Below are 13841 nucleotides of genomic sequence, written 5' to 3' on the forward strand. Positions count from 1 at the left end.
ACAAAACATCCATTCTTGTGAGTCGGTGCTCTTAAGTAAGGGTGTGTACGTATGTACATAACAGGGCATCTTACAAAATTAAGGTGAAAGGATGAAACCTTTTGAGCTTAAACAGTTGTTTCAACTTCATAATGAGTTGTTCCAGCTCTGCTGAATGTGGATCAATGCTGTTCCAACCATTCCACATATTTTCAAGCTGAGGATGTTTCAAGCTGAGGATCCTTCTAGAATAATTAGAACACTTCCAGTAACATTGAAATGGCTGTTTTGAATTCAGAACAGAATATTTCAAACTTGAACTGTTTCAAATTCAAAACATTCTATACACCTCAACATGTAAATACAGTGCAAGATGAAAGCAATAAAATAAAATCATCAGTAAATCGGTAGCAAAACATCACACAAAAGAATCAAATGTTTGGGTAAGAATGTGAAACCTGGGTATTATTCCTAGTCCCTTCCTAGTCAGCCATATAAAGTAAGTTTAGGTTTTTAACTCCAGAATGTAATTGGTCAATAAATTTCCTACATTTGCTTACACAACGTTCAAGGATAAAGAGAAACATCAGTTCTTGGAGTCTTATTCTCCTGAGCTTTGGGTTAAACATCTGAAGTATTTTTTAAAGGAATGTTCCATTCTGGAACTTGCTAGTGGGGTTTTTGTTAGATAAGAATAAGCATAGGAAACAATTTAAGAGGTGAACTTTTCCATAACAGTGTTAGATGTTATCTATCTTGTGGGATATTTTATCTTTTCCACAGAAGGAGCATGAGAATATGTGAACATCTTGCATTTCTTTGTCTCTCTAGTTATTATATGAAGGTATAATATTTTTTCTGCAAAGAAATTCATTGTCTCCGTCCTTTAAGAAAAAGGACATTTCTATTGGAATATATACTTCCTGTTATTTAGGAAAAGGATCAGGAGGGGAAGCTCCATTGCTTCCAGCAGAGGTATCTCAGCATTTCTATAGAATTCTTGAAGTAATCCTATGATTTGGTGATAAGACAGAATTTGTATTAATACTTGGATTAGTTTCTTGTAAAGAATAGTTTTAAACAGATACTTGTTGGGCTTCGTTATTTCTACCTAATGAACAGTTTCATAGCACTTGTCGAAATCCACTTTCGTTACTTGTTCAACTAAATTATCTCAAATTGTTGAAAGAATGAAATTGGGGAGGTGAAGGTAAGAAGAAGGAAAAACCAACTGTAACACTATAACTTCCTTGAAAATTCTTTTCTTACAAAGGGGGAAAAAAAGCAGTTTCTGAACATTGCATGATTTTTTTAGTTATTCCAGATTTCCCCTATGCGTTTGTATGGGTGCCATAACATTGAATTATTGCAGTCTTGCAGCTATGAATAAGGTGTTATGTTTTGGATGTGGTGGCAAAGACATCCTCATAACTGGGTGTAGAACTGAAGCAGGGTATTGCAGCTTAGGAAATGATGTCTCTAATAAGAATCCCACAGAAGATTAATTCAACTGATGAACACATCTCTGTGCATCTTGTTTATAATCAGTTTGCCTGCATAAATGGTTGCTCCCTGAAAGATCACAATGCTTGTTTTGAGGATCACGGTCCTGTTCTCTTTCTGCACACCTCCTCGCTGCCCGAGGGTATGGTGCAACCTAAGCAAGGAGAACTGCTTATTTAATTCCTCTTGACCAAATGATTCTTAAGAAAAGCAAAGCTTGCTGACTTGAACAACAAGTTTGGGTGTTCCCAAGATACCAAATACTTTACCCATTCTGAAGTGTTGTAGAAATGCTATTAATAATAACACTTTGCTTGCAGAAAAAGATGCTGTTCTGTGAAAGAGTATCATTTGCTCCCCATTTTTTGGATTTTGTTAAAATATGGATTTCTTTATGTGATCTCATTAAGATTCTAATATACTTGCTAACATATATTCTGAAAGTAAGGTAGATAAATATCAAGATACTGACTAGGCAGTGTGAAGATTTTGTCATGAATTTATGTTTGAAACCTGGCTTAATCTTGATAAGGATGCTCCTGATATAAACTGATAAGATTAATTTCCAAGAAAATGCAGTGTGCTCCGATGTAGTCAGCACACAGTAATCTGTACATAGAGTACTACTATACACCATTAGTACTCTACTGTGATAGTAATCTGTATAGAGTATTTGTGTGTGTGTGTGTGTACTTTTGAATCAGTGTTGACTCTTGGTGACTGCCTGGACAAAGTCTCTGCAGTTTCCTTGGCAAGGTTTTTCAGAAGTGGTTTGCCATTGCCTCCTTCCTAGGGCAGAGACGGAGACTGGCCCAAGATCAGCCAGCTGTCTTCGTGCCTAAGGTGTGACTAGAACTTAAAGTCCCCAGGTTTCTAGCCTGGTGCCTTAACCACAAGATCAAACTGGCTCACAGAGAGTACTACTAGATTTAAATTCTTACTTACCAATGAGTAATAGACAAATCTTCTAGAAGAAGCTAGGATTGGTCACAGTTCACGGAAATAAAGATTTCAATTTTGTTTACATTAATTGCATATCTGCCTGACAAGTATACACATAAGTGAGTAGCCTTGTTTTATATGCTAAATGTAAGACATTACTTTTAACACAAAGATGGGAAATATCTGGCCATGGAGGATCTCCATTTACGCCAATAGCTCCTTATTTTATTTTATTTTATTTTATTTTATTTTAATTAAAGGTTTTTTTTTAAAGGAAGATAAAACTAATACAAACTAATATAAAGTAAGAAAAAGAAAAGAAAAAGAAAAAAAATCAAAGAGAAAGCTTTCCTACAAGAAAGGGAAAAAAAGTAAAAGAAAGAAATAGAAAAGAAAGAAAAAAGAAGTAGTTTCCAGTCTTCTTTGTAGCAGTTATAAGTACAATTATAAATTTACTTCTTACTCTATGGTTACAACATAACTCTCCTCCTCCTATAATCTATCCTGTCTAATCATCAAAATCCTAAATCGTAAGTTCATTTTTTTTCCTGTTTCACACAAAATGTCTGTAAGGGGTTTCCAGTCAGCAATAAACATAGACATTGTCTTTTCTCTGATCAAAGAAGTCCATTTAGCCATCTCAGCAAATTCCATCATCTTCACCAACTATTCCTCCATTATGGGTAGTGCCAAATCTTTCCATCTTCATGCATACAGTAATCTCGCTACAGTTATCATATACAAAAACAAAAGCTCCTTATTTTATTTTTATTGATCTGCTTATTACGTTAATATTCCATCTTTTCATTCAGAAGCTCAAGGGTGCATATATAGCACTCACTCCTATTCTTTCTCAACAACCCTACAAAATAGGTTGAGCTGTGAGAAGAACTGACTGGTCCAAAGTCACCAAGAGAGTTTCCAAGGTTAATGGTGGACTAGAATGCTTGGCCCTGCCCCATGCCCTTCTTAGAATTCCCCCACCACAATGGGAACTTGCTGGTTAGGAAAAAAAATCAACTTTTAAAAAAACTTTTAAGCAGAAGGAAGGGAATCTCTTTGTCCTTCTGCAGAGAGAAAGTGCTTTTTCTGTAGGAAGGAAGGAAGAGCAGTTCTTCATTTTTCATTGAGAAGGACAGTTTAAGTGGTGCACTTCTTGGGAGCTGGAGAGATGATGGATCAGTCTGGATGAAGTAGAGTTCCTTTCCACAGGCAGTGGAATGAAGACTGGGCTGGAGAGCAGAGGACTAGAAGAGAAATAAGAAAGTTGGAAATTTAAAATCTGATAAGGGTGATCTTATTGCGGTGAGGAATATTAGAGCTACCTGGACACTGGTGTTCAGCTGGAGGACTCTGCACAGTTAAATGATTTGAGTAATGGGTGACAAAGTCACAGTGGTCTGTAGAGCGGTAGCCAATGCTGCTGAGATAGTCAGGCAAAATCAGGACTACCACTGTTGTCACAATGCCTTATTAAGATTGCAACAGAACGTCCCATTGAAGGTGAGATCTTTGGAGGGCTTGCCTTGATGACCTCCATAATAAAGTGATGAGAGTTGATGTGGATTTGGACATTTTCCAAACTGCGCTAACTTCACTTGGACCAAGGAGTTACAAAGCAGAAACCTGATTTGTATATTCTCCTGGGCTTACCAGAGGTGGTAGAGGGCACATTCCTACCATTCAGGTGTGTGGAAAATTATTTAAATAATTTAAATGCATTGGAGTGCCCAAGAATTGGGCACTCTCTCCAGCATTTTGTACCTAGCTACCCAGTATAGCACCAGTGGTGTCTCAAGGGGCCTGGCTTTTAAAGACCCGGAGACGGGGAAACTGCATTGAGGGAATCTGGTGACCTCAGGCAATTTTATCATCAAAGTAACTCCAAAAGTGAGGTTGGTTGCAACGTGGAACTGGGATGGCTGTCTTGGATGAGAGAGAAAATTTATTCATTTTAGGCACTACCCAACTCCAAACTGACTCTGGTCAGTATACGATCAAGTTAGCAGAATAAAAATAGAATACAATAATTATGAAAAAATAAATAAGAACCAGCTAGCCACACCCACGCGCAATGTGGCAAGGTGTCAGGTTCAGCCCAAAGAACTCCACGAGACAGTACATGTGTAGTTCGATAGCTTTTATTAGCTTCCAACCACAAGACAGAATCCTGCCAGACTGAATCTAAACTTCTCAAGCCAGCAAGCAAAACCCCGCGAATTCCTTAGGGTGGTGCCAGTCTCATCTTCTTAACCTTCCCATGCTCCTGCTGGGGGATAAGGCAATGCTTATCTCCCCGAGTGTGGCCTTCACCAAACCATTCTATCACACAGGGGCTCCAACTACTGTAATCCAACGCCTGAGAGAAGAGCTAATGAGGGGACTGTGGCTGCATACCCTAGTGGGAGGGTGTCCCTGTAATAAGATTATGGAGTGGATTGGGAGTCTGTGGAACGTATTTAGTGATATCTGGTTGAGTTGGGGACCAGTGCATGTGGCATCACCAAATTGCTGGTTTCCAGTGGTTGGGTGAGGCCCTGAAATAATAGCCAGAATGACTGTGAGGCTTAGAGTGTTGGTTGGCGCTTATCACTGCAAGCATATCAGATTGTGCTTTGGGCCTCGCAATAGCTTCTTATTGGCTTCTGGTGTTGGCTTTAACCTATACCGCCCAATATGGCTTAGCACTGAGGTAGCTGCAGGACCATTTTCTCCAGTCAGAATCAGCCTGTCCAATCTGAGAGTATCCCAGAAGAAACAGCTGCTGGTCCCTGATTTCTGTGAGGTGAGATATGCTGAGGCTTGCAACCACCATCTTTTTATGGATGCACCTTTCTTATGGGAAAGCCTCCTTCTAGGAATTAGCCTTGTCCCCACTTTCTTGGCTTTCTATAAACTATTAAAGACAGAACTATTTTGGAGAGCTTGTGGTGAATAAACATGTCCCACTGGGTTGTGAGTTTTAATTATTTGTTATAGTATTGCTGATTTTAGTTTATCATGAATGCTTTGGTAAGCATTATGTTATTTTTTTGTTACTGTGAACTACTGAGAGACCAAATGATTGCAATAGAAGAACTGAACTGAACTGAACTGAAATGAAATGAAATGAAATGAATACACTTACTTATCAGAAGGGCATGTACAGTGCATGGCAGTTGCATAGCAATTTATATGGAGTGGTACAATAGGGTAGCCTGCTGGCAAAATAGTGCAGAATCTTTAGTTCTGGGAAAATTGTTTTTCCAATAGTGGTAGTTTAAGTAAAGATATAAAATACAGTATTTGAAAAGGTTTATGAATGAAAGGGGCAGGTTTCTTGTTCCTTATCATAGCAGTATTAACATTTAGCATTTGCTAAATTGCAAATGTGCATAAGTGTAACTGAAGTGTTAACTTGGTCACATTTTTATGTATTATTGTGTTATTGCTATTGTCTTTTAATAGATATATTGTAAACTGCATAGTTCAGTTGGATTGAGGTGGTGTATCAATTTCATAAATATAGTATGGAAGTTTTCAATTTTCCTGATGAAATTTAATCATAGTTATGTTTCTGAGCAAAATGGAATTTTAGTAGTTTACTTTTTAAAGTTAAAAAGTCAAATATAAGATTGTTAAACAGCGTTTAAACTTTCATAACCTGATTGTCCAACCTCTTTATAGCTTCAGAGAAAAATGGAAAAGTCAAGTTTGGCAACCATAGAAACCGTTTTCAGTGCCTTACAGTTGTAAAATTTTAAGTAGCGCTAATGATAATATTTGAATATTCAGATTGATCTTTGCCTTAGTTACAGTCATGAAGTTGATCTTCATTTTGGTTCTGGTCACTTTAGTTAAGGCTTATTTCTAGGAAAATGTTTCCTACGGTTGTGTCTCTAGGTGCTTAAGGATGGGAACATAATGTGACTGCATTATTTATCTGGGGAATGTCAGGTTCAGCCCAAAGAACTCCAAGAGACAATGCAAATACAGTTCTGTTGCATTTATTAGCTTCAGCCTCAGGACAGAAATCTCACCAGACTGAACCCTAGTTCCCAAGCCAGCCAGCCACAACACCGTGAATTCTTTAGGGAGGTGCCAGCCTCATCTTCTTGAACTTCCCACGCTCCTGTTGGGGGCTAAGAACACGCTTATCTCCCTGAGCCTGGCCTTCATAAGTCCATTCCATCACAGGGAATGAACTGCTTAAAGCAAAAAACAGTGTTATGCAAATATCATAAATCCTTAACAATCATCTATTTGGTTTTCCAAATTATGAAAAGACTACTACTCCTTCTTTCTTCACAGATTTCATAACAGATCGTATCTGATTTGCCTTCAGGAAGAATCCTGAATCCTACTTACCTCTGAAAATGGCATTTAACAATCTGACTTCGAAGGCTGCACTGATTTACGATGAATGGATTAAAGATGCTGGTGAGTCCTGCTCCTGCTAATGTTCCATTAATTGTATAATGTATTTCATTATAACTTAAGCATATAAAAACACTTGCTCATAACAAAACTTGCTTATAAATAATGCTTCAAGATATTTTTATGCAAACCTGAAGACTGAGGGTAGTTGATAGATATTACTAAACTTGGTTCTTCAACACAGAATTTTTCATTCTTAGTATAGTGTATTTGTGTAAAGTATACATAATTTTTTGAAGGTGCTACTTCAGCATGTATTCTTAACATTGCTTTTGAGAATGGGGAGATGGAAATCATACATCTTGAAAAAAATTCTAGTTAAGAATTGCGCTTGTGCATTAAGCTGAAAATGTAAGAATGATCAGTGTAAGAATGATGCAAATGATCTAACTGGCATGTTATTCCCAGTGAATAAGCTAAGGCAGTATAATATTTGTCCTGTTTACTATAAATGTAGCTAACTTCCCACAATCTTAAGATGCTGACATCTTCTTTCTCATTTCCCACTAGCAACCAATAGTGCCTTTAAGGAGGCAGATCAAGGTGCAGAATCTAAACTGGCATTTTCTAAACGTTCTGCACTGGTGGTCCCACAGAACATACATTCAGAAAATTTGAAAGATGACACAGTGGAACAAGGAATTTTTATATCCAAAATACCTAAATATTTTTGTCTTTAGAAATATGGGAGTTCACATATTTTGGCAAATAAAATAATGATTATGATTGCATTTTGCTATTCCTTGCTATCTCCTTCATTTTAAAAAGCATTTAGAAACTAAATATTATAACAATATTGTTTTAGTAGTTATGCATTGTCACTTACATTCTTCCCTGAATCAGTTTTTAGCCACTTGAACTGCTGACTGTTGGTGCATTTGGGCAGGTGGGGATTGAAGTAGCAGGTGGGCCAACACTTGCAAGGTGTAGCTGATTGTTGATGTTCATGGGGAGGCAGCGCTGAAGTGATCAGAGTGCTCTGAAATGTGATCGTGGAAAAGCTATGACCCTGGTGGATCTCTGAGGACCATTGGTGGTCCATGGACCATGTTTTGAGACTCACTCATCCCTTTAGTTTTAACTATTCTTTTAATATCTTGACAATTTACTAGGAAATAGCAACAGTATGACATAATCCCTCTGGAGATCAGGTTAGCCCTGACCCTGCTGGGCTTTCTCAAAGCCTTGAAAACTTGATTTTGCACCCAAGCCTGGGGCCCCATGTGTGAGACAGAGCCTGTCTCCTGGTTGTGTTAATGCTGTTTTTTATGATTCCTGGCTGCTGTATGTTTTTGTTGTTGTTGTTTTGTATTATATTTTTTTTATCTATTTTATTGTAAGCCGCCCAAAGTCATGTGAGATGGGTGGCCATATAAATCAAATAAATAAATAAAGTTCATGTTGACCAAAGACCGAAGGCAGGCTTTCTTTTTTCTTTGCTCAGCACTAGCAGAACATTAAGTGCTGTACTGATAGTAAAGGGGTGTAGGCCCTGCTCATGAAAGAACTGAGATATAGAAGCTCCTCTACATATTGAGAACACATGGCAAAATCTTCCTGAAATAGCTCCACTTCAGAATGCAGAACTAAATGTTCCTGCTCATCAAAGGCTTTCTGTTCATTGAAAAAAATAAAACTTCAAAAAGAAAGGTGATCTAGCTCAATATTCTTTACGGAGGGGGGATTGTGTATAGGAAAGTATGTAGCATTTGTCCTTTGGAATATAAAACACAGAGCAACATTTGTGGGGATTTTTTCTGCGTTCCCATTAGAGTTGATCAATTGCAGTTCTCAACACAATTGGCCTTAATAGGAATAAGAAGGGTTAGATGGCTTCAGCATTAGGAGTAGCCTGGCCAATAGCAAAAGAAAGTTGAAGGATGCGGAACTGATTCTAGATTTCAACATTCAGGATTAAAGAACATTTGGATTCAGAGAGATTGCAATATTACATATAGGTTTAATGCAGAGAGCAGGTGCTGAAGTGTGATGAGAGACATAGCATTAGGAGGAGGAATGAAAAAAAAACTACTTCATTTCTAAAGTTATTGAAGAGATGCTTTAGATAAGAAAACTAGAGAAGAGATAAACCTCAAAGCCATCCAAATCCAGACATATTTCTTTCTGTTAGATACAGTCTAGAATGTCTTTGTCTTTTCTAATGATTTTGTCTAAGCAACTTTTCCTCCATCTGACGTTCCCTGGATTTATCTTGGGCTAAGTCATAAAGTAATTATGTGTGATGTGTGAACCTAGTGAATATTCCCATGGCCTTCTGTGATCAGGGTCTTCTTGTCCTTGTCCTGATCATCCCCCCACCAATACTTGGCTCTTATTTATTTTGGTTTTCTAAAAATTGCTATGACTATTTGTAAAACTTGTAAAATTGGTAGCAACTTTGATATCCCATATTCTGTTTAAATCAATATGTTCTTAAAATATTTCTTTCTGGACATTGGGCAGCTTACAATTTAACATGTTGCTGGGAAGATTCAGTATTTCCTTCTAAGGTCTCCACTGCTCTGTCACAGTTGTCAATAACTATCTGTCATGCCCTAAACCTAACCCTAACCCTTTAGCTTGGTCTTCAATAGATTAAAGCCATATTGGCTAGGAATGCTGGGATTTGAAATCCAACATATTTGGAGGGACCTAGCTGGGAAAGGCTGGGCTATTCCTTTCCATCCAACGCATGCCTCCATAACAAATCTTGGCCTCTTTTTCAACACCTCCAGTATTGACCTTTTCTTCCTCCTAAATTCATTTCTGTCTCGCTTGGCCATCTTTTACATACAAGAAAATTATTAGAAGATGTTTTGTAACTGTTGAAAATTTGTGGTCTATCGTTTATCATGATATATATGGACAGACAAAAGCTACGTTTCATTGGAACTTCACCCCAGCATCCATTAAACAGAAGTGAAATTAGCTGCATTTTAACTGTTGGCAAGAAGTACTTACCTATGCTAGGACTGCGTATACTGTACAGTGACCATATGGATGAATCAGTTTTTCCAAAGAAAGAGAATATGTGTAGCTCAGAGTTGAACTATGGAGTTCTTGGTGTGCTGATACCTAATTGGGTAAGCAAATAACCAAGCTCAGCACCAAGAACTCCATGAATCAGTTTTTATTTTGAAAACGATTGATTAGGGAGAGATGACCTTTTACTTAGATCTTAAATGCCTGTATGAGGTAGCTGTGGTGGATTGCAGTAGAGAGCAAGATTATCAGGAAGGAGGAGGTGCATTCCAGAAAGGGCAGAAAGACAAAAGACAACACAGTCTGGAGCTGGAGCGTGGGAAGTGTAAGTAGTTTAGGATAGACACTCCCTAGAATCTCCCAGGGTACATCCATTAGGTTATAGTACTACAGATTTAGTCTGGCAAGAGTCTGTCTATATGGTGTAAGCAATTAAGGAACTGAATTTGGATGAACTGTTCCCCTGCTGATCTTGGATTGGTCCTGACAGTAGCAGATATTGCTGAATTAATAGAATACATTTATGAGGGAGGAAAAAAAATAATTAAACACTGTGTCATCTAGTTACAGACCTCATGAATATAATATAATTTGAACATTCATATAAATATTTTTATGTTACCAATTATGAGTTTAGCTTTTGAGTAAATGTGAAGCTTTCATGTAATGTGGTATGTGTGAAGCTTTTGTGTAAAGCAAAGAAGAAACTTAGATTTGTGCTCTTGAACAGGTGAACACCCAACCTAGATATGCAATCCTTTAGGTTAAGAACATTCTTGTTATTTAAGTCAGAGTCTACAAATATTAAAATACTTTTTAATATCTCTTTTCCAGATCCACGAGTTGATGGCTACCCACTCATGTCTTCACCTTTACCACAAACACTTATTATTGGAGCTTATATATATATTGTCACTAATCTAGGACCAAAGTTCATGGAGAACAGAAAGCCTTTTGATTTGAGGCAAATAATGTTTTTTTACAACTTTGGTGTAGTGGCTCTTTCAATTTATATGACGTATGAAGTAAGTAGAAGAGAAGAAAGTTGCTAAACTATAATTTTCAGCAGTTACAGATGTACAAAATATGCTTTTTCCCCTTTTCTCAAAATATTAATGGTTTTATGATGTGAACAGAAATGTAATCGAGGTATACAGACATATTTTTGAAATCAAAGACTACATTTTAGCTTCCTATTATGGTGTGAACTGCTATGCACAGCATCCTTGAGATATGATCAGGCTTTGTAGAATGAGTGTCACCTTCCTCTGTCGCAGTCCTGCAATAGGAGCTCTAGACAGCCTTGGGCATAACAAGCTGGGGACTGCTCCAGAAAGCAGTAAGTGGGAGTGGGACAAAAAGGAATTTGATTTAATTTTTACTTTAATAAAATAAAATTAAATACAGTTTATAGGATTATACTCCAGTCATATATTGAATTATTCCCCTCTTTATCACATTAAAGGGATGATGTTGTATGAACTCTGGAAACCGATGGCAGCTATACCCATTGCTTACGAAGGCCGCAAGCACGCTTGGGTCTTTGATTATTTACCTCTGTTCTATGTCAACCCCTGGGAAAAATATTACAGGAGATAAATTAAATAAAATTCTCCTTGTTTCAAGTTGCGTATGTCCCCAGTAGGCTAATCAGAGTGCGCTTTTAGCAATAAATGATAATGAGTAGTTACCTTTACAGAAAAAAAGAACCCTGGTTTGGATAGCCATTTAATCTGTACTCTGTTCAGATGCTTTTAGAAACTGTGATGCAGCGTTACTTGCTTAGCCAAGGAAAGAGAGGCAGGCCATGGGCCCGGTACACCAGTTGGTGTCTTCCAAATGCTTTGGACTTCAACTCCTGCATTCTCCAGTCAGCTCACTAAAGGCTGTGCTGGCTGGGAAATTTTGAGAATTAAATGCTACGCATTTTGAAGGCATTATTTGGAAGAAAGTCAGCCTGTTTGTGTATGTGCATTCAGGCTGAGTGCACATACCACACTAAACTATAATAAGGTTTGTTTGTTTGGGGTTTAATGAATTGTATGAAGCCAGCCATTTATAGTTTATTCAGTTAACAAAAGAAAAAGCTTAGCAAATCTACACATAAAAAGCATTTCCTTGGGGCTGTTGTAGCATTCAGCAATTGTGTGTATGTATGAGCCATCAGCAGAGTGTGTTGTACCTACTAATAATTAACTCTGGTTCCTTCTCACTGTAGTTATTTATGCAATCCAATATTTTTAAAAACTAAATATTACATTAAATCCTTTTCTTCTACTTCTAGTTCCTCATGTCTGGCTGGGCTACAGGCTATACATATCGCTGTGATATAGTTGATTATTCCAGGTCACCTATGGCTCTCAGGGTGAGTATTGTAATGATACTATTGTAATCCAAAGCAGGGCTGGCTGTGGTCATTCCTACTGTATTGCTTATCCGAAAGCATCCACCCCCGTCACATCAACCCATTCCACCCAGTCAGGCAGAGAGGGCATGTTGTAGACCCCATCAGTGAGAGAACGTTGGCTGGTGGGGCCCAGGAGGAGAGCCTTCTCTGCCATTGCTCCCACCCTTTGGAATATTCTCCCCGCAGAGGTGTGGCAGGCCCCTACCCTCCCAGTCTTCAGGAAAGGACTTAAGACCTGGCTCTGCCAGCTTGTGTGGGGGTGACAACAATCTTACCCAATCCTGGGGGTGGCTGGCGTCTTGACACTCCCTGAGTGACTTCTAATTTTATATCTATTCTTGGATCTATTTATTTTCTATTTATTAAGATTATCGTATATTGTCATTTTAATTGATTTTAACTGTTTTGTAAACCACCCAGAGTCATTTCAACGAGATGGGCGGTGACAAACTAGATAGATAGATAGATAGATAGATAGATAGATAGATAGATAGATAGATAGATAGATAGATAGAAAGCGAACGAACGAACGAACCGTTGCAGGAGATTGAGTTTGTATAACTGAACAACTGGCCATGAGATAGGGACCAGTCTAGTTGAACCTCTACACAAATTTGGTATAAAGCAGGAGTTAGCTTCTGTTTAGGCTTATGGAAGTTTCTAAAAAATAAACAAGTCCCATTCTGTAGCTTCATGGTTGCTAGGAGTCGAAGATGACTTGATGGCACATAGTCAATTGTGTAGCTGCTGCTTCTCTTGGGAGGCTACTCTAGATTCTACTTGCTTGTCTCAGGAATAATGATATGAGAAAAGTGATATTTTTCAGCTTTTCTACAAAAGTGTTGCACATCAGTTTGATGCTATAGCTCTAAAATATTCATAATGCTTAATAAAATGGAGAATTTTCATACAATTTTGAATTGAATCAATATTTCTGCTGTTTATAGATGGTTCGTGTCTGCTGGTTGTATTATTTTTCCAAATTCATTGAGTTGCTAGACACTGTGAGTATGATTACATAGTTTAATAAACAAAGTGAATGTCATATGTTTCAGGCATTTCTTTGTATATTGAGTATTTTTCATCATTGGAATAAAAGTTATGTTGACGCCACTGGATGGATGAAAACTTTCTAGATACTGTAGTCTAATTAGGCTGGGAAATCAGGCAGCTTAGTTCTCACTTTCCCTCTCTCACTGAGGACAGAGTTAAGATCTGCTCATTACGTATTCATAATAATGATGCTGTACTTTACTTGTATCTATTTATTTGTATTTATTTATATATCACATTTATATAGCTGCCCATCTCACACAAAGCAACTCTGGGTGGCTATATAAATCTAGAGGCTTAATTGGTGTAAAGTTCAGTACAGTCTTCAACCTTTGCTGTTCAGATACACTAGGACTGCAAGTCCCAGAATTCCAAGCTATGCTGGCTGGGATTTCTGGGAGTTACACTCTTAATAGAACATGTTGCTCTAAATGTAAATTGTAAGTTTATCTGACGCCTGTACAGAATATTAGAGTGGGGAAGAAGACAAAATCCCATTGTGCAATCAAAGTTTCTGTGTGAAACCCTGAACAAAAACCCAAGAAATTAACAAAATAAT

The 13841-nt window shown here is 37.7% G+C and overlaps 1 protein-coding gene across 6 annotated transcripts in view; it reads left to right on the forward strand.

Moving 5' to 3' along the window:
* The window catches only part of ELOVL7 (ELOVL fatty acid elongase 7), a 63396-nt gene that overhangs the window by 36117 nt on the left and 13438 nt on the right, over positions 1 to 13841 (forward strand). For 4 of the 6 annotated variants that reach the window (XM_088152861.1, XM_088152860.1, XM_007429288.4 and 1 more), the window contains 4 exons: positions 6715 to 6843; positions 10657 to 10847; positions 12107 to 12187; positions 13177 to 13233. In XM_088152861.1, the coding sequence (XP_088008987.1) occupies positions 6780 to 6843; positions 10657 to 10847; positions 12107 to 12187; positions 13177 to 13233 (393 nt within the window). In that variant the 5' untranslated portion in view covers positions 6715 to 6779. The remainder of the gene's footprint in view (positions 1 to 6714; positions 6844 to 10656; positions 10848 to 12106; positions 12188 to 13176; positions 13234 to 13841) is intronic. The other 2 variants (XM_088152862.1, XM_025167339.2) reach the window with 1 other exon arrangement.

Source organism: Python bivittatus, unplaced genomic scaffold (genome assembly GCF_059951505.1).
Source record: "Python bivittatus isolate LINGU-HERP-01145 unplaced genomic scaffold, Pbiv_v1 ctg000570_np1212, whole genome shotgun sequence".
Lineage (NCBI taxonomy): Eukaryota > Metazoa > Chordata > Lepidosauria > Squamata > Pythonidae > Python > Python bivittatus.